The sequence below is a fragment of the Neoarius graeffei genome, chromosome 4 (genome assembly GCF_027579695.1).
Source record: "Neoarius graeffei isolate fNeoGra1 chromosome 4, fNeoGra1.pri, whole genome shotgun sequence".
Lineage (NCBI taxonomy): Eukaryota > Metazoa > Chordata > Actinopteri > Siluriformes > Ariidae > Neoarius > Neoarius graeffei.
Genome location: NC_083572.1, coordinates 105,633,948 through 105,661,524, shown reverse-complemented (window position 1 = coordinate 105,661,524; position 27,577 = coordinate 105,633,948). Strand labels below are relative to the sequence as shown.

General features: G+C 44.2%; 1 protein-coding gene across 1 annotated transcript in view; it reads left to right on the top strand.

Annotated features, from left to right (window-relative positions):
• Positions 1 to 23,646: 23,646 nt before the first annotated feature.
• The window catches only part of ttll3 (tubulin tyrosine ligase-like family, member 3), a 36,162-nt gene continuing 32,231 nt past the window's right edge, over positions 23,647 to 27,577 (top strand). Inside the window, 4 exon segments of the mRNA XM_060918499.1 lie at positions 23,647 to 23,665; positions 23,757 to 23,860; positions 26,154 to 26,334; positions 26,563 to 26,618. Coding sequence (XP_060774482.1) covers positions 23,647 to 23,665; positions 23,757 to 23,860; positions 26,154 to 26,334; positions 26,563 to 26,618 — 360 coding nt within the window.

Below are 27,577 nucleotides of genomic sequence, written 5' to 3'. Positions count from 1 at the left end.
CCCAAGCTGGGAAATTGTTTTGTTACAGCAGCAAGTTACCAGACAGGTGAAAAGAAAAGACACACTGTACAACATAAAATATAATTTAGAAAAAAAAAGATTCCAAGAACAAGAGAGAGAGAGAGAGAGTTTACTTTCCTTGATATAATAGATATATTTCTTTGGTATGATATAAATGCCATGGGGGAAGCCATAGCCTAATGGTCAGAGAAGCAGCTTTGGGACCAAAAGGTCACTGGTTTGATTCCCTGGACCAGCAGGACTGGCTGAAGTGTTCTTGAGCAAGGCACCTAACCCCCAATTGCTCTGGCAAGAGTGGTGGTGTACCTTGTGTCTGACTAGCCAAAGTACATTCAGTTTCGCACACATGGGAAACTCTTTAACCTGCGAAGACTCCAAACCAAGACCAAAGTGTTTGAGGCCATCGTACGTGAGTTCCTCTTCATAGACGACTGCGCACTGGGTGCACACTCCCATGAGGACATGCAGTACATAATGGATCGCTTTGCAGCTGCCTGCGGACGATTCGGGCTCACGATCAGCCTGGAAAAGACTGAAGCCATGTTCCAGCCTTCACCATCACAGGCTGCCACCTCCTCCCATCGTCATTAACAACGCAGAGATCAAGACTGTGGACAAGTTCTGCTACCTGGGTAGCACCGTTACGAGCAGTGGATCTCTGGACGCTGAGGTGATGCAGCGCATTGGAAAGGCAAGTGTGGCCTTCGGCCAACTGACCAAGAGACTTTGACAAGACCACGGCATCCTCCTCTCCACCAAGATTGCCATGTACAAAGCCATGGTGCTGAGCACATTTCTCTACTGCTGTGAGACCAGGACCACCTACCGCCGGCACATCCAGCTACTGGAGCAGTTTCATCAACAATGTCTGTGGAATATCTGCAGCATCAAGTGGCAGGATAGAGTATCCAACTTGCAGGTCCTGAAGAAGTGCGGCCTCCCCAGCATTGAGTGCTTGATCGTCAAGTGCCAGCTAAGATGGACAGGACACATTGTGTGCATGGAAGACAACAGAATCCCAAAGATGCTGCTGTACGGACAACTGAAGCAAGGGCATCACAACCAGGGAAGACCCCTTAAAAGATACAGGAACAATCTGAAGGCAAGCCTTAGGAGCTGCAACATTGACGTCAACTCCTGGGAAGCAATTGCCCATGACAAAGCTCTTTGGAGAAACCAGTACACATTAGGCACTAGGGCCTTTGAAGCCAACAGAGCAGCTGCTATTCATGAGAAGAAAGCGAGGAGGAAACAGCGCTCCACCTCTGTCTATTCCTTCCCCTGCAGCATCTGTGGCCATTCATGTGCATCCAAAATCGGTCTTCATTCCCACATGAGGACCCGCCTCGGCAAATGACTCGTCTGCCTACTCATCTGTCAAATCGACAGGAGAATCCATCCGTCAGTTAATATTTATTGATTGATTGATTGACAGTCCAGGCATCCAAAAACAACCAATAAATAGACCAATGCACTAATATATTAAATAAAACACAATATAATCCCAACTTATTAAAGAGAGAGAGCCAGTTTAGAGTGTAGAGAGAAAGAAATATAGATAGAGATGGGAGTTAATAAAGACAAGCATGAGGAGAAATCTCATCTCATTATCTCTAGCCGCTTCATCCTGTTCTACAGGGTCGCAGGCAAGCTGGAGCCTATCCCAGCTGACTACAGGCGAAAGGCGGGGTACACCCTGGACAAGTCGCCAGGTCATCACAGGGCTGACACATAGACACAGACAACCATTCACACTCACATTCACACCTACGGTCAATTTAGAGTCACCAGTTAACCTAACCTGCATGTCTTTGGACTGTGGGGGAAACCGGAGCACCCGGAGGAAACCCACGCGGACATGGGGAGAACATGTAAACTCCACACAGAAAGGCCCTCGCCGGCCACGGGGCTCGAACCTGGACCTTCTTGCTGTGAGGCGACAGCGCTAACCACTACACCACCATGCCGCATGGGGAGAAATAAATAAATAAATAAAAATAGATAGATAAATAGAGGGGTGGCACAGTGGTGTAGTGGTTAGCGCTGTCGCCTCACAGCAAGAAGGTCCGGGTTCGAGCCCCGTGGCCGGCGAGGGCCTTTCTGTGCGGAGTTTGCATGTTCTCCCCGTGTCCGCGTGGGTTTCCTCCGGGTGCTCCGGTTTCCCCCACAGTCCAAAGACATGCAGGTTAGGTTAACTGGTGACTCTAAATTGACCGTAGGTGTGAGTGTGAATGGTTGTCTGTGTCTATGTGTCAGCCCTGTGATGACCTGGCGACTTGTCCAGGGTGTACCCCGCCTTTCGCCCGCAGTCAGCTGGGATAGGCTCCAGCTTGCCTGCAACCCTGTAGAACAGGATAAAGCGGCTAGAGATAATGAGATGAGATGAGATAAATAGAGTGAATGAAAGAAATGAGATGAGAGATGAAGGAAATTAAAGAAATGGAGAAGTTAGATATGAAGAGAGAGAGAGAGTGAGAGAGAGGTCAGTTAGGTCAGTTGGCATTGGCTGCAGCTTCCCCATAACCCTGATGTATAATCAGTCTCAATAATGGATGGACGGATGGATAGATAGATAGATTATTAGCCTTTTATATAATAACTTGTGGCTGTCTGAGTGAGCTCTAAATTAAACCCATATTAAATTAATCCCAGTTTCAATCCTGATGAGTGAAATAGTGTGAACTGAACATATGTACTCTGGTTATTCAGAATGATCAGTAAAGATTCAGTAGGAATCAGTGGAGCTCAGTGCCAGTCACTGGCGCCATCTAGTGCAAACCTGCCACCAGGTGAGTCAGGCGTTTATTTGTTTATTTCACAGGTGTAGGACTGAATAATGCAGATCATTTACACGGAGCTCAAGGAAATCTAAACCATGATCTTAAAAATGTACAATAAGCATATCATTTTACTATTGTTAACCTCTCTCATGTCTCAAACTAATTCTTTCAAGGTTTTAATATTTTACTCAGTAAAACAGGTCCAGATAGCCGACTCATCCCATTCTCATCTCATTATCTGTAGCTGCTTTACCCTTCTACAGGGTCGCAGGCAAGCTGGAGCCTATCCCAGCTGACTACGGGCAAAAGGCGGGGTACACCCTGGACAAGTCGCCAGGTCATCACAGGGCTGACACATAGACACAGACAACCATTCACACTCACATTCACACCTACGGTCAATTTAGAGTCACCAGTTAACCTAACCTGCATGTCTTTGGACTGTGGGGGAAACCGGAGCACCCGGAGGAAACCCATGCGGACACGGGGAGAACATGCAAACTCCACACAGAAAGGCCCTCGCCGGCCACAGGGCTCGAACCCGGACCTTCTTGCTGTGAGGCGACAGCGCTAACCACTACACCACTGTGCCGCCATAGCCGACTCTTAGCTTGAAATACTAGACCAAGGTTTGATCTGAGACTTTGTCACCACTTATGAACTCTTCGGTATATAAATGAAATAAAAAATGTGGGCCAGTTGAATAATAAGCTGCAAAGTGAATAAAGTGTAAAAGTTTTGTGATCTGTGATCACTGTCACCTCACAGCAAGAAGGTTCTGGGTTCAAGCCCAGTGGCCGGCGAGGGCCTTTCTGTGTGGAGTTTGCATGTTCTCCCCGTGTCTGCATGGGTTTCCTCAGGGTGCTCTGGTTTCCCTCACAGTCCAAAGACATGCAGGTTAGGTTAACGTGGGGTGGCCTTGGGGTGAAGTGCCCTTGAGCAAGGTACCGAACCCCTGACTGCTCCCCGGGTGCTCTGGTGGAGCTGCCCACTGCTCTGGGTGTGTGTGTGTGTGTGTGTGTGTGTGTGTTCACTGCTTCAGATGGGTTAAATGCAGAGGATGAATTTCACTGTGCTTGAAGTGTACATGTGACAAATAAAGGTTTCTTCTTCTTCTTATCTGTAAACAATGCTTAATGTCCAGTCTGATACCTTTACTAATGATGGACTTCAGTATCTTGATGCCTTAAGGATAAAAGCTGTCTCTGAGCTTGCTGGTTCTGGACTGGATACTCCAGTATGTCCTGGTAGTAGGACAAACCGTCCATGGCTGTGGTGGCTGGATCCCTGATGATTGTTGGGGCCTTCCTGCTGCTCCTCAGTGTAGAAGTCCAGTATGGTTAGAAATTTGGACCTGGTGATGTGCTCTCCAGCTCTGTCCACTGTCCAACCTGGAACATCCATCACTGAATAGAGGAGGTGGTCTGAGACACCATTTATCAGCCACCTACAATGCAGTCCTTGGTACACTTCCCAGAAAACTGAATACACATCCACACCAAAACTCAACTGACTTCAATGACTTACATCATGGCAAAGAAAGCCAATGACCGACAGATCACCCTAATGACCCTCTAGGCTGCTAATACCGTTCACACCCGGCCCCCAGGGACCTACACCTACAGAATGACTCAACGACCCATGTGACCTCAACAACTCTCCTTAGGGTTGCTTTTGGTCCACTAGAGGATAAATACCTGGAACCCCCCACTATTCAGACAGAACTGAAGAAGCCTTTCGGATGAGAGGTGAAATGTCTTCAAGAATTTCAAGCAAGTCCAGTTGCCTTCTTTAGCACCAATGGTTTACTAGGACCTGGATGACTGAGAACCTTCACAGACATGAATTGAATCATGTGGCAGCGGGGGCGTGGTCAAGCTCCGGTCTGTGACAGGAGGGCGGAGTCAGGGAAGGTAAGTGGCAGAATCACTTCACCTGAGAGCAATTAACCTGTTTGTGTGTCTTCCCAGGGACCGCGCCCTATTTAGGGAGGGAGAGCGAGAGCAGAGGAGATCTCTCCCGAACCAGACACCTGATGTGTGTGTGTGCGTGTGTCTGTGTTAAACATATTGTGTTCCCTGAAAAGTGGAGCAATAAAACTATTTGTTGAACCTGATCTCTGTCCTGCCGTCCTCTGTGCTCCACCCACACCTAGGAAAAGCTACAAATCATTAATAAGAATCATTTTGAGCATCACTTTCAGGTTAGAATCCAAAATGATTCCACACTCTAGCCATGTGTCACATTAAATAAGGACTTTTACAACCTTTATACAACTATAATATGTATAAAAACACAGAAATGTGTAAATGTGTACTAGAAACTTAACAAACCATTGAGTAAATGATTTCAATCCCGATAGTGCAGTGAACTAAATTAATCGAATCAGTAATAAGAATCACTTTCCGCATCGCTTTGGGGCTAAATCCGAAATGACTCAAAACTCTAAGCTATATGCAGCAAGAAATAATGGATTTTGAAACATTTATGCTGCTATAAAAGGTATTAAAAAGAAAGAAAACATAATAAATATGTACTATAACCCAACGAATCATAAAGTAAATTAATTCAAGTCCTTCAAGGCAGCACGGTGGTGTAGTGGTTAGCACTGTCACCTCACAGCAAGAAGGGTTCGAGCCCCGTGGCCGGCGAGGGCCTTTCTGTGTGGAGTTTGCATGTTCTCCCCGTGTCTGCGTGGGTTTCCCCCACAGTTCAAAGACATGCATTTAGGCTTACAGTGGTGCTTGAAAGTTTGTGAACCCTTTAGACTTTTCTATATTTCTGCATAAATATGACCTAAAACATCATCAGATTTTCACACAAGTCCTTAAAGTAGATAAAGAGAACCCAGTTAAACAAATGAGACAAAAAATATTATCCTTGGTCATTTATTTATTGAGGAAAATGATCCAATATTACATATCTGTGAGTGGCAAAAGTATGTGAACCTCTAGGATTAGCAGTTAATTTGAAGGTGAAATTAGAGTCAGGTGTTTCCAATCAATGGGATGACAATCAGGTGTGAGTGGGCACCCTGTTTTATTTAAAGAACAGGAATCTATCAAAGTCTGATCTTCACAACACATGTTTGTGGAAGTGTATCATGGCACGAACAAAGGAGATTTCTGAGGACCTCAGAAAAAGCGTTGTTGATGCTCATCAGGCTGGAAAAGGTTACAAAGCCATCTCTAAAGAGTTTGGACTCCACCAATCCACAGTCAGACAGAATGTGTACAAATGAAGGAAATTCAAGACCATTATTACCCTCCCCAGGAGTGGTCGACCAACAAAGATTACTCCAAGAGCAAGGTGTGTAATAGTCGGTGAGGTCACAAAGGACCCCAGGGTAACTCCTAAGCAACCGAAGGCCTCTCTCACATTGGCTAATGTTAATGTTCATGAGTCCACCATCAGGAGAACACTGAACAACAATGGTGTGCATGGCAGGGTTGCAAGGAGAAAGCCACTGCTCTCCAAAAAGAACATTGCTGCCCATCTGCAGTTTGCTAAAGATCACGTGGACAAGCCAGAAGGCTATTGGAAAAATGTTTTGTGGATGGATGAGACCAAAATACAACTTTTTGGTTTAAATGAGAAACATCATGTTTGGAGAAAGGAAAACACTGCATTCCAGCATAAGAACCTTATCCCATCTGTGAAACATGGTGGTGGTAGTATCATGGTTTGGGCCTGTTTTGCTGCATCTGGGCCAGGACGGCTTGCCATCATTGATGGAACAATGAATTCTGAATTATACCAGCGAATTGTAAAGGAAAATGTCAGGATATCTGTCCATGAACTGAATCTCAAGAGAAGGTGGGTCATGCAGCAAGACAACGACCCTAAGCACACAAGTCGTTCTACCAAAGAATGGTTGAAGAAGAATAAAGTTAATGTTTTGGAATGGCCAAGTCAAAGTCCTGACCTTAATCCAATCAAAATGTTGTGGAAGGACCTGAAGCGAGCAGTGCATGTGAGGAAACCCAACAACATCCCAGAGTTGAAGCTGTTCTGTACGGAGGAACGGGCTAAAATTCCTCCAAGCCGGTGTGCAGGACTGATCAACAGTTACCGCAAACGTTTAGTTGCAGTTATTGCTGCACAAGGGGGTCACACCAGATACTGAAAGCAAAGGTTCACATACTTTTGCCACTCACAGATATGTAATATTGGATCATTTTCCTCAATAAATAAATGACCAAGTATAATATTTTTGTCTCATTTGTTTAACTGGGTTCTCTTTATCTACTTTTAGGACTTGTGTGAAAATCTGATGTTGTTTTAGGTCATATTTATGCAGAAATATAGAAAATTCTAAAGGGTTCACAAACTTTCATGCACCACTATACATGGGGTGGCCTTGGGCTGAAGTGCCCTTGGGCAAGGTGCCTAACCCCTGACTGCTCTCTGGGTGCTGTAGTGTGGCCGCCCACTGCTCTGTGTGTGTGTCTGTACGTGTGTTCACTGCTTCAGATGGGTTAAATGCAGAGGATGAATCTCACTGTTCTTCAGTGTGCATGTGACAAATAAAGGTTTCTTCTTCTTATAGTACAGTGAACCAAATGAATCGAATCAGTAATAAGAATCACTTTGCGCATCAGTTTGGGGGCTAAATCCGAAACGACTCAATGCTCTAAACTACATGCAGCAAGAAATAATGGCTTTTAAAACATTTATCAAATCAATCATCAAAAGTCCTTCCCATGCCATGTGGTGCACAGGGCGGCGCCGATCCCATTTCCGTAGCCCTCGGCCTGTTGCCTATTACATAGCTAGGGTTACAGTGGGGGGCGGGTCCTCTGGTAACCGCGAGAGTTTGACTCCCCACTCGCACCTGTATTGCAGCGTGCCTTGCCAGACGGCAGTAGGTACCATTTTTTATGATGGTCTTTGCTATGACCTGACCGTGAGTAGAACTCGTGATTGAGAGGCGGACACGCTAACCACTAGGCCAACTCGCAGTTTTAAAACATTTATGCTGCTATAAAACAAAGAAAACACAATGTGTACTATAACCCTAATGAATCGTAAAATAAACAAATTCAAATCCTGTGTATAATGGTTAGCGCTGTCACCTCACAGCAAGAAGGTCCGGGTTCGAGCCCAGCGGCCGGCGAGGGCCTTTCTGTGCGGAGTTTGCATGTTCTCCCCGTGTCCGCGTGGGTTTCCTCCAGGTGCTCCGGTTTCCCCGACAGTCCAAAGACATGCAGGTTAGGTTAACTGGTAACTCTAAATTGACCGTAGGTGTGAATGTGAGTGTGAATGGTTGTCTGTGTCTATGTGTCAGCCCTGTGATGACCTGGCGACTTGTCCAGGGTGTACCCTGCCTTTCGCCCGTAGTCAGCTGGGATAGGCTCCAGCTTGCCTGCGACCCTGTAGAACAGGATAAAGCGGCTAGAGATAATGGATGGATGAATGGATGGATGGATGGATGGATGGAAGGAAATCCTTGTAGCACAGTGAATCAAATTAATCGAATCAGTAACAAGAATACTTTTGTGAGTCACTGGGAGTCGAAATGACTCAGTGCTCCAGATTTTGCTTAAAAAAACAAAAAAAAAGACTTGTACATGCTTTATAGTGTGCTATATAATACAGTACAACACTGATTCCAAAAAAGTTGGGACAAAGTACAAATTGTAAATAAAAATGGAATGCAATAATTTACAAATCTCAAAAGCTGATATTGTATTCACAATAGAACATAGACAACATATCAAATGTCGAAAGTGAGACATTTTGAAATTTCATGCCAAATATTGGCTCATTTGAAATTTCGTGACAGCAACACATCTCAAAAAAGTTGGGACAGGGGCAATAAGAGGCTGGAAAAGTTAAAGGTACAAAAAAGGAACAGCTGGAGGACCAAACTGCAACTCATTAGGTCAATTGGCAATAGGTCATTAACATGACTAGGTATAAAAAGAGCATCTTGGAGTGGCAGCGTCTCTCAGAAGTAAAGATGGGAAGAGGATCACCAATCCCCCTAATTCAGCGCCGACATATAGTGGAGCAATATCAGAAAGGAGTTCGACAGTACCTGGCGACTTGTCCAGGGTGTACCCCGCCTTTCGCCCATAGCCAGCTGGGATAGGCTCCAGCCCGCCTGCGACCCTGTAGAACAGGATAAAGCGGCTACAAATAATGAGATGAGATGAGATGAGTTCGACAGTGTAAAATTGCAAAGAGTTTGAACATATCATCATCTACAGTGCATATCATCAAAAGATTCAGAGAATCTGGAAGAATCTCTGTGCGTAAGGGTCAAGGCCAGAAAACCATACTGGGTGCCCGTGATCTTCGGGCCCTTAGACGGCACTGCATCACATACAGGCATGCTTCTGTATTGGAAATCACAAAATGGGCTCAGGAATATTTCCAGAGAACATTATCTGTGAACACAATTCACCGTGCCATCCGCCGTTGCCAGCTAAAACTCTATAGTTCAAAGAAGAAGCCGTATCTAAACATGATCCAGAAGCGCAGACGTCTTCTCTGGGCCAAGGCTCATTTAAAATGGACTGTGGCAAAGTGGAAAACTGTTCTGTGGTCAGACGAATCAAAATTTGAAGTTCTTTATGGAAATCAGGGACGCCGTGTCATTCGGACTAAAGAGGAGAAGGACGACCCGAGTTGTTATCAGCGCTCAGTTCAGAAGCCTGCATCTCTGATGGTATGGGGTTGCATTAGTGCGTGTGGCATGGGCAGCTTACACATCTGGAAAGACACCATCAATGCTGAAAGGTATATCCAGGTTCTAGAGCAACATATGCTCCCATCCAGACGACGTCTCTTTCAGGGAAGACCTTGCATTTTCCAACATGACAATGCCAAACCACATACTGCATCAATTACAGCATCATGGCTGCGTAGAAGAAGGGTCCGGGTACTGAACTTGCCAGCCTGCAGTCCAGATCTTTCACCCATAGAAAACATTTGGCGCATCATAAAACGGAAGATACGACAAAAAAGACCTAAGACAGTTGAGCAACTAGAATCCTACATTAGACAAGAATGGGTTAACATTCCTATCCCTAAACTTGAGCAACTTGTCTCCTCAGTCCCCAGACGTTTACAGACTGTTGTAAAGAGAAAAGGGGATGTCTCACAGTGGGAAACATGGCCTTGTCCCAACTTTTTTGAGATGTGTTGTTGTCATGAAATTTAAAATCACCTCATTTTTCTCTTTAAATGATACATTTTCTCAGTTTAAACATTTGATATGTCATCTATGTTCTATTCTGAATAAAATATGGAATTTTGAAACTTCCACATCATTGCATTCCGTTTTTATTTACAATTTGTACTTTGTCCCAACTTTTTTGGAATCGGGGTTGTCTGTCAAACTAAAAAAAAAAAAAAAAAGTACAAATGTGTACGACAGATTTAAAGAATCGTTTAGAAAATGATTCTTGTAGTGAATCACTGGAGAATGAATCAGTGTTGAGGGAAATGATGACTTTCACACAGTTTACAGTGTAGTATAAAAGCTGAAATAATATCAACAGGCATTTCAGATTCGTTATTGTTTCGCCTGTGGAGAAAGAAAAGACATTTCCAGAAGTTCGAGCGAGTCGCCATTGTGACACATGAGTTGAAATGGAGTGACGTCCTTGTTGCTGGGGAAACCGTTGCTATGGGAACGCTTGACAACCTAGTCTGAAGCTCAGAGCAGTGAAGAAGAAGAAGAAGAAGAAGAAGAAGAAGAAAAGGTGGATCCTGGATGAAGGGATCGTTGATCCGGGAATGAATGGTGAGTAAGATCAGTGCGGATAACTCACACAGAGGTCTTTCTGCATAAACAACAATCAGGAGTTTAAAGGGGAAAGCACGTGATCATCCATCACGTGACCCGCCTGTGTGGTTGTGATTGTTTACATCTTGCCACATGTGAGCAGCCAGAGCAGAGTGCAGATGTTCTGTCTTGCAGATTCAGGATAAACCTTGGGTTCTGTATTGAATGATTGATGGTGTGATGTTGCACATGGATCTGTGGACATGCAGTGTCTCATTCCCCTGTCCTGTTCCACACTGATGCTCCCATTGTGTGAGACTTGCCTTGGTGTAATACCTGTCTCAGGTAACATCCAATCACAGGTACAGGTGTGAACGGGGTCAGGTGTGTTTTGGAAACTCTCCGTGATCTGATCACTCAAACCAAACCTCTTCACCAAATGATAGGTATGTGACCAAAAATTTCAAAACACTCATATGGCTGTTTTGAGGAAATAGTAAGATAGAGCTGGAAAAGACCTTCAAAATGACACCTAGCTCATAGGAATAGGTTCAATATTAAGGAAGTTATGGAAATTTAAAGATTCCTAAGTGGCATCCCTTTTGTTTCTCTCAATTAACAGTAAAACAATAGAGCAAGCGTGTCCCAAATAGACGATTTCTGACTATGTTTCTATGCCATTAAAGGAAAAAGAAAATTTAAGTTAGTATTATGGTAATTAACCCCTAATTAGAATCAGTAATTAGGGTAATTAGTCGGTTCATCTGAAATAAACACCGTGGGAAAAATCCTTCTTCGAGTCTGTGAAAACTTGGGTCTCCAAAATGCAATAAAAACAGATATTAGAGTACTAAAACACTGAAAATTGAAGGAAAATGCAACCAATATTATTATTAATTAGTAATCAATAATTAAAGCTATTAACCAATTACCTGTACATGTTCATGTAGTCTCACCTCTGCATCGTTCATGACAGTCCTTTTTCATCGATAATTATCTCATCTCTCATCTCATTATCTCTAGCCGCTTTATCCTTTTACAGGGTCGCAGGCAAGCTGGAGCCTATCCCAGCTGACTACGGGCGAAAGGCGGGGTACACCCTGGACAAGTCGCCAGGTCATCACAGGGCTGACACATAGACACAGACAACCATTCACACTCACATTCACACCTACGGTCAATTTAGAGTCACCAGTTAACCTAACCTGCATGTCTTTGGACTGTGGGGGAAACCGGAGCACCCGGAGGAAACCCACGCGGACACGGGGAGAACATGCAAACTCCACACAGAAAGGCCCTCGCCGGCCACGGGGCTCGAACCCAGGACCTTCTTGCTGTGAGGCGACAGCGCTAACCACTACACCACCGTGCCGCCCCTATCGATAATTATATTCCCGATAATTATAATTATATTGCAAAGAATGTCCTCTACATTTCTGTATCCTAATCCATGAATTATCATTATGTAACATTGTAAGCACTAGGCTTACATTGTGAGATCATCCATAATAAAGTCAGCTGCCAGAGAAGAAAAACTCATTTCATAGTCCACCTCATCATCGTCCACTGTTGTCCCAGAGACAGAGTATCCAACCTCGTACACTTTCCTCTTACCTCTTCCAACAACTTTCTTAATCCTCCCCTTGTACAAAACCAGCTCTCCCTCTTCATACCACAAATGTCCAATATCCCTCCCTATGGCCTTCCCACTTAGCAAATCAATCAAGTTCTCTTGCTTGTCCTCACTGAGCTGTGGAAACTCTTCTGGAATTAGACTGATGTCCATGGATTTTAGTCTCTTTTCCAATTTCTTTCTGGCTGCACTATCCCGTTCTTGTCCTTTGTCAGCCTGCCGCTTTGAAAGTTCAACCATCAGATCTTTCATCCTTTTTCTTCTTCTGATTCTCTGCTTCTTGCCAAAGCTTACAGCCATTTTCAATAGTCTACAACGCTTTCCCTCATCAAGAGAATCGAGATATTCAACAGTTCCATTCTTCTGAGCTCTAAGTTTGGATGAAATGTAGCAAAGTGTTGCTGCTGGTGCCTTTTTTTGTGCAGCACTAAACATGCCCATCATTTGCTCGCTATCTATATTATGTGAACGTGCTGACTTGGTCTCCTTCTGTAATTGTTCCGTAATGTCAATTTCTAAGTATTTCTTATATTGTTTTCGTAGAACATCAATGATAGCTTGGAGGCAATTCCTCATCATGTCGTCAAATACATCTTTATCCTTGGGAGACTCCCTCAACTGGAGAAGAGTTCCATCAGCCATGGACAAGTCGTTTCCAAAAAAATCCGTACATCGTGTCAAGGTGCCTCGAGGTTCGCGCTCCTGGTCTTTCAGTTCCGAAATGACAATCTTCACACAAGAAATACCATCAATGTGGTTAATTTCGGTAGCAGCTGATGTGTAGAATCGAGCCATCCAAGGCCCAGTCAACAACTTTCCTATTAAGCCAACAACCTGCATCTCTACATGAGCAGTTTCCAGTGAGAAGTCTGCTGTAATACTTGACCGTAGTCCACCACAAGAGGTCCCCTTCTGGAACAGTTCTGCAAAAAGTGAATGGTACTGCACTAGGGTGCCACAAATATGGAAAAATATATGGAGGCGATTGCCACGGTAACGGGGCAGCAGACCACGGGGTAAACCATCTCATTCATTCATCTCATTATCTCTAGCCGCTTTATCCTTCTACAGGGTCGCAGGCAAGCTGGAGCCTATCCCAGCTGACTACGGGCGAAAGGCGGGGTACACCCTGGACAAGTCGCCAGGTCATCACAGGGCTGACACATAGACACAGACAACCATTCACACTCACATTCACACCTACGCTCAATTTAGAGTCACCAGTTAACCTAACCTGCATGTCTTTGGACTGTGGGGGAAACCGGAGCACCCGGAGGAAACCCACGCGGACACGGGGAGAACATGCAAACTCCACACAGAAAGGCCCTCGCCGTCCCCGGGGCTCGAACCCAGGACCTTCTTGCTGTGAGGCGACAGCGCTAACCACTACACCACCGTGCCGCCCCGGGGTAAACCATTCGCTTCCAAAAAGATCACAAATCCCTTTGGATCGCCCTTACTGTTTTTATAACGCAGTTTGTTGATTTGTACGACCAGGTCACCAGCAAGACAATCTGACCCCAGAATCTTCTTTGGAATATTACCATTTCTTTCATACGTTTTCAATGAAGCCCGGACTTTTGTGGCCACTGAGTCTAGTGGATGCAGGTGGCAGTTAAGTTCTGTCAAGGTTTTATTCCATGCTGAATTCACTATCCTTATTGCTGCATGATTTGCCGCACAGCGATCTGTTAACGTATTGGTGACATTCTGAATTAGTTTACTTCTTGTTCCCTGAAAATCCTGTGATTCAAAATAGGAGTAAACATTAGCCAAATTATCAATAGAATCAGTGACATGAGTAGCATAGTCCTCAGCCGTTCCTCCGGGAAGTTCATCAATTGCAATGGAGTAACAACTTTCTTCGGTAGTGAAGTGAATCTCGTTAACATGAACGTGTTCTTGCGTTGTGGCATCAAAGCCTAAAGTGGAATCCTCACTGGAAAGCAAAGCCTCCGCTGCTTGGTATTCACTGATCACACCAAGTTCTCTCGCCATAGATTCTACTGTAGATCTATGCGGTATTGCTTCAAGTTTCACCTTGCAACGGCGAGCGAAGTTCTCTATTAACTTCGGGACACAATTTGTAGGCACTTGATTCACCAATGCATCAAATACCATCATCCTCATGTCTGCAGAGTAAGATTTCTGGTCAGACTTGGTTTCAAGAACACCCTCCATCAAATCATCAACTTTTTCCTCAAGAATACATTTTTCATTTTCCAAGTCATGAAGCTTTCCCACTAGATCTAGAATCATGCCTTCATCATTCTCTCCAGTTGGACTTGGCGATGAAAAGTCAAGTGCTTTTCTCCTGGCTTCCTTGTGGTACTTCTTCATTTTTTTGTTCTTTTTCTTCAGTGTACTAACACTTCCCCGGGCAGATCTAAGCTCATCGGCAAGATCACTACTATTAAGTTTTTCTTTGACCCGAACTAATTGAGCCTCTTTTCTTTTCAGTGTTTGGTTAAGTCTTTTAATTGATACTTTCTTATACTTCTTAGCACATGAAATCAAAGATGTATCACACCGAATGGTTTTCTGCATGTGCTCCATTTTCCCACGAAGGATAACCATATCCTTGCGAATTGATTTACACCTCATGCATTTGGATAGCTGTCTGGTTTTTATTGGAGATGGAGCAGGTAGTTGCACAATCACACTTGGATTCACTGGCACCAGTAATTCCCTCCCATCAGACTGATCTGCACCTGATGATTGAGTCTCTGGAAGTACTGGTTGATCTTGATTATCTGACTGAAGGGTTAAACAAAACAACTGCTGGCATATGGAACTAAATTTCCTGAACTGCTCTGCATTGGAGAGGCACTTGAATTTGCCCAATGTTTTATCAACGAGTTTCTGTATCTCAACCTTCAAGTGTGATGATAATCGACTGCGTTGCGTGGCGTCCATTGATGACTGATCAATTAATTTGTAAAGTTTTCTTTCTGTCATGGCCCGACTGCTCTTACATTCTAAGACAAACAAGAAGAGAACATGTCCATTTAAGAAGGAGGTACTCTGCACAGGCAACTGAGCAAACACATCCAGGAGATGCTGCTTTGCAATCCCAGGTTTTTCCTCCGGACTACGAAACCATGTCTTTTTCTTTTTGGGAGGCATGCTGAATCAGAAAAAAATTAATTATAATAATTTATTTCACTTTGCATTAATGAAGTCTCATGACCAATTTGACATTTCAGTGAATATACCGATTTTAACTACCAAAACCATTTCAATCAACAATTACATATGAGAAACGTGCAGTTTGTTTACCAAACAAACGAGATCAGCCAATGAGCGACTGGGAAAGTGATCACGTGACCTGAACTCGCATATTCAGCACCAGTGGACAGCTTGCAGAACACGTTCTAAATCTGTAATCATCAGGTCCCCTAGACCATGATCATTCAAAATATGCGAATTTATAATGTCTTTAGGTATTGATGAAGGATACTGGCCCAGTTTATTTGCAGTTTATCATATTTTAATTAGAGAAAATGCCGATGGAACATGGACAAATTTCCAACGATTTCAATATGGCAGAGGCAGACGGGGATGAGCGTGAGCAGTATGCATTTTGAGGCTGACAGAAAACCAAGTTTTAACGAACCAATCACCATCAAACTTACTGACAAGAAAGATTAAACATAATACTAAGAGACCACCTACCTTTCAAATATGTCCAAAATCGATAAACGGTAGTTTCACTTTGTTGAAATCGGACAAAATTTTAATTAATTAATTCATTCATTCATTCATTATCTCTAGCCGCTTTATCCTTCTACAGGGACGCAGGCAAGCTGGAGCCTATCCCAGCTGACTACGGGTGAAAGGCGGGGTTCACCCTGGACAAGTCGCCAGGTCATCACAGGGCTGACACATAGACACAGACAACCATTCACACTCACATTCACACCTACGGTCAATTTAGAGTCACCAGTTAACCTAACCTGCATGTCTTTGGACTGTGGGGGAAACCGGAGCACCCGGAGGAAACCCACGCGGACACGGGGAGAACATGCAAACTCCGCACAGAAAGGCCCTCGCCGGCCACGGGGCTTGAACCCAGGACCTTCTTGCTGTGAGGCGACAGCGCTAACCACTACACCACCGTGCCGCCCACACAAAATTTTCAATGCCTGATAAAGTGGAGAAATCTTCAATGGAAGCGAACAAGACTGCCTCTGCTCATCAACCGGGTACTAAACTACGTCATTAAATGGGAATCCCCGGATTTCCGTGCTTTTGACCAATCCGAAACGTGATTTCTTAGGGGATACCCATCGGCGCTCCTCAGAACGCGGTCACACTGGGAATGGAACAAAATGGCGGCCGCTAGATCGGAGATCTGCGCGTACCTACAAATGAGAATTTTCATCTCATCTCATCATCTCTAGCCGCTTTATCCTTCTACAGGGTCGCAGGCAAGCTGGAGCCTATCCCAGCTGACTACGGGCGAAAGGCGGGGTACACCCTGGACAAGTCGCCAGGTCATCACAGGGCTGACACATAGACACAGACAACCATTCACACTCACATTCACACCTACGGTCAATTTAGAGTCACCAGTTAACCTAACCTGCATGTCTTTGGACTGTGGGGGAAACCGGAGCACCCGGAGGAAACCCACGTGGACACGGGGAGAACATGCAAACTCCGCACAGAAAGGCCCTCGCCGGCCACGGGGCTTGAACCCAGGACCTTCTTGCTGTGAGGCGACAACGCTAACCACTACACCACCGTGCCACCCTGAAAAGTAACATTTTAAACAATATCTCAATGAACACAAACAATTTCCAAAATGTTGAAAAGACATCTGTTTAACTTATAACGTGAAAGTAGGGTTAATAATATAACTTAGATTACACATTTTTTCAGTTTTACTCAAATTAGGGTGGTGCAAAAATGAGTACACATCACAACAAAAACTACTACATCTAGTACTTTGTATGGTCTCCATGATTTTTAATGACAGCACCAAGTCTTCTAGGCATGGAATGAACAAGTTGGCGACATTTTGCAGCATCAATCTTTTTCCATTCTTCAACAATGACCTCTTTTAGTGACTGGATGCTGGATGGAGAGTGATGCTCAACTTGTCTCTTCAGAATTCCCCAAAGAAAATAATTTCTTGACATCACAAAGGTGAAGGCTACAAGAAGATCAGCAAAGCTTTACTTATCAAGTAGCAAAAGTGGTACAAAAATTTAAGAAAGATGGAACTGCAACCATCTCACAGAGACGTCCAGGTCATCCACGGAAGTTAACACCTCGACAGGAGCGTCTTCTGATGAGAAGGGTTGAAGAAAATCAGCATGCAAGTTCACTCCAGTTATCTAAAGAAGTAGAAAGCCAAACTGGGGTGACTATTTCCCGTGACACAATACGGCGTACACTGCAGAGGAATGGCATGCATGGATGCCGTCCACGAAAGAAGCCTTTCCTAAAGCCCAGGCACAAAAAAGCCCGCCTAGAGTTTGCCAGGGCCCATGCTGACAAAGATGAAGACTACTGGGACTCTATACTCTGGAGTGATGAGACCAAGATCAATGTTTTTGGAATTGATGGCTTCAAAACTGTATGGTGTCGCAAAGGGGAGGAATACAAAGAAAAATGCCTGGTGCCTACAGTGAAACATGGTGGTGGCAGTGTCCTTATGTGGGGCTGCATGAGTGCTGCTGGTGTCGTGGAGCTGCATTTCATTGATGGCATCATGAATTCACAGATGTATTGCTCTATACTGAAAGAGAAGACGCTACCATCACTCCGTGCCCTTGGTCGTCGTGCGCTTTTCCAACATGACTAAACACACATCTAAGGCCACTGTTGGATTTGTGAAGAAGAACAGGGTGAAAGTGATTCAGTGGCCAAGTATGTCTCCTGATCTGAACCCAATCGAACATCTATGGTGAATTCTGAAGAGACAAGTTGAGCATCACTCTCCATCCAGCATCCAGTCACTAAAAAGAGGTCGTTGTTGAAGAATGGAAAAAGATTGATGTTGCAAAATGTCGCCAACTTGTTCATTCCATGCCTAGAAGACTTGGTGCCGTCATTAAAAATCATGGAGGCCGTACAAAGTACTAGATGATGTAGTTTTTCTTGTGATGTGTACTCATTTTTGCACCACCCTAATTTGAGTAAAACTGAAAAAATGTGTAATCTAAGTTATATTATTAACCTTACTTTCACGTTATAAGTTAAACAGATGTTTTATTAAACTTTGTCTTGTCAACATTTTGGAAATTGTTTGTGTTCAATGAGATATTGTTTAAAATGTTACTTTTCAAAGGGGGTGCACTCTTTTATGCTGAGCACTGTACCTAGCTCAAACCTTGTACCATATGAACTGTATGAACACACTATGCTGGTAAAGCGATAGCAAAATGTCAGTTTAACCAAAACCTGACTCGTTCCATTCTCAAGAAGGAATGAAATGAAATTAATCCTCATGTAGGGACACACCTACATTTTTAACAAACATTTTAAAATTTGTAAACCACAAGAAAAACACGATCTCTCACCATCTGGTCATTTTGGGGAAAAAAAACCCTTAAGTGTTTTTGACCCAGAATTTACAATATATTGCATGGACACGAGTGTTTTACTGGGAAATACACCACTCGTATTTTTCATCCGAGCTCCATCCGGGACACGGAGAACCAAAACTGTGACAAATCTCTGTCTGTCACTCGTAAGGAAATCGATGAATGGTTTTGATAAATTTGGGGACTTTTTGTTTGCGAGTGTGTCGATATAATAAAAAGAAAATCAAATGTTGATTTGAAAATATGAAGTTTATCTTCTCGTGTTGAAAAACTCGCATTTTTCTTATAAAAAAAACCATCACGGAGCTGAGTGACATACAGTATTTAACAGTTATTCTACGAAATCGAGTCGTACATGAGCTGATAGCCGACGAGGTGCGTAGAACTGAGTTGTCTATAATCCATGTACGACGAGATTGAGTGGAATAACTGTTTTATTCTATCCACATTCACTGGATTTTGAGAAACAGAGCATTTTTATTTTTTGCAAATTCGATAAATAAAAACTTTATGCAAAACATCCGACAAAATCATTTCTGCTTAGAATGTAAACAAACTGGCAAAATGACAGGAGCAATTTGTGAAAAATGCAATAATAATACTTCTTGAAGAAAAAAAGTACTTTTATTCCATACTTTGTTGCTTTTTTTTGTATTTTTTTTGGATTTATTTTGAGTAGAGTTTTTATTTCATGCTCGGTTGGTTCAGCAACACGTTCCGCAATTTTGTTTTTCTCTACTCATGGTATATGAACTGATATCCTAGTAGTAGAGAAGCCAATCAGAGCACGCAATTGCTCATATCCAGTGAATGTGGATAGAATAATTCCTGATATTTCACTCCAATGATGTCACTCCCAGTGTTTTTCCGCTGACTAGATGCATGTTGTCAAAATGGTGAACTGGTTCAAAATTAAAATTCTTTTGATTAAATTGCATTTTTGTTGTTGTTGTTGTTGTTGGTTTATTTAAATTTTATTTATTTTTTTTTTTTTTGGGTGGGGGTTCCATATAATATAAACATTACATGGTGGCGCAAAGATATGAAGTATATCTTCTTGTGTTGAAAATATTTTCACTTCCCTCACTTGTGAAATATACATTCACCAGTTGAAGATAAACTTCATATCCTTATGCAACTTTTTAATATCCTTTATATATGGTACGGAAGCGTATTGCTGCCACATCAGAAAAAAAAGAAAAAAATCAGTATCACATAATAATGCTCTGATCATTCCTCAACCTCAGCTTCATCACTCCAGTTTGTAATTGAGATTACAAACCAGAGATGGGTGTGGATATGTTTTCTTATTCCTGTCTTATACGTACACACTTATGCCTCAATCCATTGTTCTTGGATCTCGGAAAACCCCTAACATCTGACGTGGAAAAGTGCAGTGAAACTCAGAATTCCAACATCCACCTGGCCCGAATTCTCTGACATAATAAACACTCCTGATGTCCCAACTTACACTATACTATGGCCAAAAGTGGATGTATGAACAGTATACGGACACCTCACCATGTAACCTCTCATTCCAAATCCATGAGTATTAATACAGTATCAATTTCTTCCTCATTTCCTATTATAATAAGCTCCACCCTTCTGGGAAAGCTTTCCACTAGATTTTAGGGTGTGGCTGTGGGGATTTGCCCATTCAGCCACAAGGGTATTAGTGAGATCAGGCACTGATGTTGTGTGAGGACGTACTGATGTTCATCCCAAAGGTGTTCAGTGGGGTTGAGTTCAGTCAGGACACTCAAGTTCTTCCACTTCAGGCTTGTCTTCAGAACATGTCTTCATGGAGGGTGCTTTATGCACAGGAGCATTGTCATGCTGGCACAGGTTTGTGCTTCTTAATTCCAGTGAAGGGAAATTGTAATGCTAAAGCATACAAAGACATTCTGTACAACTTTGTGGTGACAATTTGAGTCAGCTGTTCACATACTGTACTTTTGGCCATATTACTTTTCATTCATTCATTCATTCATTCATTCATTCATTATCTCTAGCCGCTTTATCCTTCTACAGGGTCGCAGGCAAGCTGGAGCCTATCCCAGCTGACTACGGGCGAAAGGCGGGGTACACCCTGGACAAGTCGCCAGGTCATCACAGGGCTGACACATAGACACAGACAACCATTCACACTCACATTCACACCTACGGTCAATTTAGAGTCACCAGTTAACCTAACCTGCATGTCTTTGGACTGTGGGGGAAACCGGAGCACCCGGAGGAAACCCACGCGGACACGGGGAGAACATGCAAACTCCACACAGAAAGGCCCTCGCCGGCCACGGGGCTCGAACCCAGGACCTTCTTGCTGTGAGGCGACAGCGCTAACCACTACACCACCGTGCCGCCCTATTACTTTTCATGACACAAAATAATTCATAGAGAGCTTCTTTATATGTTTATTGAATTCAAAGACACTCTCACTCCTTGAATCGCCACCTTAATGTGGTGGAGGGGTTTGAGTGCCTCAGGGATTCTAGGAGCTATGTTGTCGGGGCAATTGCCCCTGGTAGGGTCTCCCAAGGTAAACAGGTCCTAGATGAGAGATCAGACGAAGAGCGGTTCAAAAAGGACCCTTATGAAAGAAAAAACAGGTATCCGAGTACCCTCACCTGGACCAGGGATACCGGGGCCCAACCCTGGAGCCAGACCTGGGGGAGGGGCTCGTTGGCGAACGCCTGTTAGTCAGGCCTATATCCGTGGGGCCCGGCCAGGCCCAGCCCGAATGAGCAACACGGAACCACTCTCCTGTGGACCCATCATCCGCAGGAGGTGCCGTAAGGGTCCAGTGCACTGTGGATCGGGTGGCAGCCAAAGGCGGAGGCCCTGGCGTACTGATCCCCAGCTGACAAAACTGGCTTTTGGGACATGGAATGTCACCTCTCTGGTGGGAAAGGAGCCTGAGCTTATGCATGAGGTTGAGCGGTACCGACTAGATATAGTTGGGCTCACCTCAACGCATAGCTTGGGCTCTGGAACCAATTTCCTGGAGAGGGGTTGGACTCTCTTCTATGCTGGAGTTGCCAAGGGTGAGCGGCACTGGGCAGGGGTGGGGCTATTGGTAGCCCCCCAGTATGGCGCGCTATAGTTCCTGTAGTTGGAACACTGGAGAGTGTGTTCCAACTATAGGTGGATCACACTTCTCAGCCTCCCTGGGAAAGCCTATGTTGAGGTGCTCGAGAGGAGAGTCCAGTCGATAGTCGAACCTCGGATTCAGGAGGAACAATGCGGTTTTCGTCCTGGTCATGGAACACTGGACCAGCTCTTTACCCTTGCAAGGGTACTGGAGGGTGCATGGGAGTTTGCCCAATCGGTCTACATGTGTTTTGTGGACCTGGAGAAGGCTTACAACCATGTCCCTCGTGGTGCCCTGTGGGGGATGCTTTGGGAGTATGTGGTTCAGGGCCCACTACTGCAGGCCATTCGGTTCCTGTATGACCGGAGCAGGAGTTTGGTTTGCATTGCCGGCAGTAAGTCAGACTTGTTCCCGGTGCATGTTGGACTCCGCCAAGGCTGTCCTTTGTCACTGGTTCTGTTCATAACTTTTATGGACAGAATTTCTTGGTGCAGCCAAGGGGAGGAGGGTGTCTGGTTTGGTGGCATCAGGATCATGTCTCTGCTTTTTGTGGATGATGTGGTCCTGTTGGCTGCATCAATCTGTGACTTACAGCATGCGCTGGGATGGTTTGCAGCCAAGTTCGAAACAGCTGGGATGAGAATCAGCACCTCCAAGTCCGTGGCCATGGCGCTCAGCCGGAAACAGGTGGAGTGCCTACTCCAAGTCAGGGGGGAGTTGCTACCTAAAGTGGAGGAGTTTAAGTATCTCGGGGTTTTATTCACAAGTGAGGGTAAGGGGGAGCGGGAGTTGGACAGAAGGATCGGGGCAGCGTCAGCAGTGATGCGGATGCTAAACCGATCTGTTGTGGTAAAGAGAGAGCTGAGCCAAAAGGCAAAGCTCTCAATTTACTGGTCCATCTACGTTCCCACTCTCACCTATGGTCACGAGCTATGGGTAGTATCCGAAAGAATGAGATCACAGATACAAGTGGTAGAAATGAGTTTTCACCACAGGGTGGCTGGGCTCTCCCTTAGAGAAGGGTGAGAAGCTTGGTCATTTGGGAGAGACTTGGAGTAGAACCGCTGCTCCTCCACATCGAAAGGAGTCAGTTGAGGTGGTTTGGGCACCTTGTTAGGATGCCCCTTGGATGCCTCCCAAGGGAGGTTTTCTAGGCATGCCCCACTGGGAGGAGACCCCAGGGCAGACCCAGGACACGCTGGAGAGATTACATATCTTGGCTGGCCTGGGAACGCCTCGGTATTCCCCCGGAAGAGCTGGTGGAGGTGGCCGGGGAGAGGGAAGTCTGGGCTGCTCTGCTAAGGCTGCTACCCCCGCGACCTGGATCCGGATAAGCGGTAGAAGATGGATGGATGGATGAATGAATTCAAAGACTAGCCATACAAACTTTCCTCAGACTTTGGCTCTTTTTCGTAGCCGAAGTACTGTAACACATTTCGATCAGAAGTCTGGAAAATCCATTTGGAACTTGTACAATGGATTACACCATATTTTTTTTACCTGCCTGTGATATTTCTGAACAAATTTAGCTGGTACTCTTTCCCAAAATATAACCAGACAGTAGCTTCATTCATTTAAACCACTGAAACCCTGACCAGGCAGTTACTAAGGATGCGTGAATGACTATTGTATGTTCATGTGAATGAATGTGTTGGCTTTCGTATCTAACCGCTCACTCATCACACATCGACATGAAAGTAAAAACCTCCCGTTCACATGACTTGTCCATACGATATACGTATGTGTAATAGATGATATATAATTTGTACTCTGACATGCTGTTTATTTATACAGAATTGAATACTGATGCAGACGACTGTCAGAATGAGAGCATGCAGCAGCATACACCAGGTAACACACACACACATAACTGTAAGCACACTGTACACACTACATGCAAATGTGTGCATTTATAAAATGTGTGTGTGTGTGTTTGAGATAGGGTCGCCTCAGCAGGCCAGGGTACGACGCACTCGTATAAGTTTTCCTGTGATACACATTGACCAACTGAGAACAGCCAAAGCTCTAGTGGCCAAGGCTGTAAAGGTCAGTGCCTTTTGTTTATAATTACATAATGTGCTCACTGTGTTCTGTCAAAATCCTGTTCCCTGGATGGGCAACATTCTGGACATTTTTGGGGTTGAAAATTAACCAGCTAACATAAATGTTCCTCACAGCTAAAACAAGTGTCAGATTTTTAAGAATAAACTTTTATATATATATATATATATATATATATATATATATATATATATATATAAACAGTTATTCCATGAAATCGAGTCGTACACGAGCTGATAGCCGACGAGACGCATAGCACTGAGTTGTCTATAATCCATGTACGATGAGATTGAGTGGAATAACTGTTTCATTCTATCCACAGTCTGTGATGACCTGGCGACTTGTCCAGGGTGTACCCCGCCTTTCGCCCGTAGTCAGCTGGGATAGGCTCCAGCTTGCCTGCGACCCTGTAGAAGGATAAAGCGGCTAGAGATAATGAGATGAGATGAGATTCTATTCACAGTCACTGGATTTTGAGAAATGACGTTTTAATTTTTATTTTCTGCAAAGTGGGCGGCACGGTGGTGTAGTGGTTAGCGCTGTCGCCTCACAGCAAGAAGGTCCGGGTTCGAGCCCCGTGGCCGGCAAGGGCCTTTCTGTGTGGAGTTTGCATGTTCTCCCCGTGTCCGCGTGGGTTTCCTCCGGGTGCTCCGGTTTCCCCCACAGTCCAAAGACATGCAGGTTAGGTTAACTGGTGACTCTAAATTGAGCGTAGGTGTGAATGTGAGTGTGAATGGTTGTCTGTGTCTATGTGTCAGCCCTGTGATGACCTGGCGACTTGTCCAGGGTGTACCCCGCCTTTCGCCCGTAGTTAGCTGGGATAGGCTCCAGCTTGCCTGCGACCCTGTAGAACAGGATAAAGCGGCTAGAGATAATGAGATGAGATGAGATGATAATAATAATAATTCTTGAAAAATAAAACAATACGTTCTTACCATCAAATACTTTTATTCCATATTTTGATGTTTTTTTTGTAGTTTTTGGGTTTTCTTCTTCTTCTTCTTCTTCTCTTTAGGGTTTTCTGACAGCTGATAAACCAACTTAAAGGTGCATTACCGCCACCGACCGACTGGGCTGGAGTGTGGAACAGGAGATTTGGGGGGAGGCTACATTCTTTCAGCTATTTCTGTTTCTTTTAAATACTTGATCACAATTTTTGGGGTTTTGTTTTCGAGTAGAGTTTTTATTTCGTCCTCGGTTGGTTCTGCAACACGCTCCACCATTTTGCTTTTCTCTACTCACAGTATATGAGCTGATATCCTAGTAGGAAAGTAGCCAATCAGAGCACACGGTTGCTCATATCCAGTGACTGTGGATAGAAAAAAGAAAAAAATATATATATACACTCTCACCGGCTACTTTAATAGGAACTTGTTCTTGATTCTAAGATCCCTGTTCTTGGCTGCAGGACTGGAACCCAATGTGTTCTTCTGCTGTTGCATGCTGAGATGCTTTTCTTCTCACCACGGTTGTAAAGAGTGATTATATGAGTTACTATTTTCTTCCTGGCAGCTCGAACCAATCTGTCCATTTTCCTCTGACCTCTCTTATCAACAAGGCGTTCGTTTCCACCCACAGAACTGTCGCTCACTCACTCAGTGTTTCTTGTTTTTCGCACCATTCTGTGTAAACTCTAGAGACTGTTGTGTGTGAAAACCCCAGGAGATCAGCAGTTTCTGAAATACTCAAACCAGTCCATCTGGCTCAAACCAACACCCATACCACAGTGAAAGTCACTCTTTGAGATCACAGTTTTTCCTATTCTGATGTTTGAACATTGTGAACATTAACTGAAGCTCTTGATTTGTATCTGTATGATTTGATGCATCGTGCTGCTGTTAAGGGATCAGCTGATTAGAGAACTGCATCAAACAGCAGGTGGATGTATGTGTCTTCCTAATAAAGTGGCCGGTGAGTGTATATGTTGTAGTAGTACGAATATGTTGGGTATAATTTTTTTTTTGTGTAACAGTCAGAAGGAAAGCTGTAGATGAGTTTACGCTTTGCGGTTTCTCAGAAACAGAATAGATGCTGGAAAATACGGAGACAGGCCGCATTACACCACCACAATGTGGATGATTTTCCGAAAACACCACGCCCATAATAGTTACTTAATGAACAGTGGTCTAGCTGTGTTCAGTACAAAATCCTGCTTGTCTATGATCTTGTATACTTTTAAAGTAGTCATAATGAATAAACAGTTATCACAGAAATATCACATGACGTGTGATGAGACTGGAAGGTGTCATGAAGGTCATGCTCTGTTATGATGACGCAGGAAAAGAAGGTGTTCTCAGTGCAGGGGCCGTACCCTGTGATTCGCGCGGCCCTCAGGGCCAGAGGCTGGGTAGAGCGTCGGCTGCCTCGCCACACCACATTGTGTCATCGTCATGGAGACCAAGAGGCTGAGGCGACGGAAGAAACTGACAGCAGCAATGATGATGGTAACAGGTTATTTGGCTAGACAGTCTGAAAATCTGGAGCTGTGTATCTAAAGTGTTGTTATCGTATGCAATCCTCAGGTCCATCAGATTAACTTTTTATTAATTCATGACTTTGTAATGATGGTTTAAGACTGTGAACATGACACCACACAGTTCAGCCAAGATATCAGAGATACAGATCAGTCTCCCTGGAGAGAATAAATATGTCATCGCTATGTCCTATTTATCTCTGTCTACATACAGACCGAGGACAGGATGGAGACCAGGAGGACGGTGCTGATGACATCTACAACCTTATGGTGAGCTTCGGAGGAGATAAGCCTTTCATTAACACCACATACCTCTAAATAACCTACTGTTCCTTCCTTTATCCTCCAATTTCTGCAAGTTTCCATGCAAATTCATTTATAATAGAAGTCTACGGGCAGTTGTTTAATCTGTCAATAAATTAAAATACGTGACTTACTACAATAAAGTTAAGCTAGAATTATTACACTCAAAACTAAAAAGGCACTCGATAGAGTAGAGTTCATACCTCCACCAAGCCACATATTATCAACATCAAAATCAAATCACTTGATCCTAGGATAATACTAAAGCTGTCCACCAAATTTCATCCAAATCCATTCACTACTTTTTGAGTTACATTGGGAAAAGCCAAAAAAATCCTGGATCCACATATGAGGGTACTTCAAAAAGTTCTCAGCCTCACCCAGAAACAAGGGGTGTAACTCACATTTTGGGGCATAACTGTATACTATAAAGACTTACAAGGGGTGGCTGATAAATTTTGAGCCTCCAGGAAATGATAGCCAATAGAAATCTTTTAATGCTTTATTTTTCAACATAATCTCTCTTCAAGTCAACAGACTTCTTCCACCGATGTTGGGCTGCCTGGATCTCGCTGGAGTAGAAGTCCTTACTTTAGGCCCCAAGGTGGGCGTCCACAGCCTTCATGACCTCCTCATTCGTGGCGTAGCGTTGTCTGGCCAGATCCTTTTTCAGGTTCAGGAACAGGTGGAAGTCAGAGGCTCTGGTGAGTATGGCAGATGATGGATGAGTTGGAAGCCACAGTCATGGATTTTTGCCATCGCTACAACTGACGTGTAGGCTGGAGCACTGTCCTGATGGAACAAGATCCCTCTGGTCAGTATTCCTGGACTCTTCTTCTTGATGTTCTCATGCAGGCATGTCAGCAGATCGGCGTAGCATTGTCCAGTGACGGTGTGGCCCTTTGGGAGATAATCCACCAGTAACA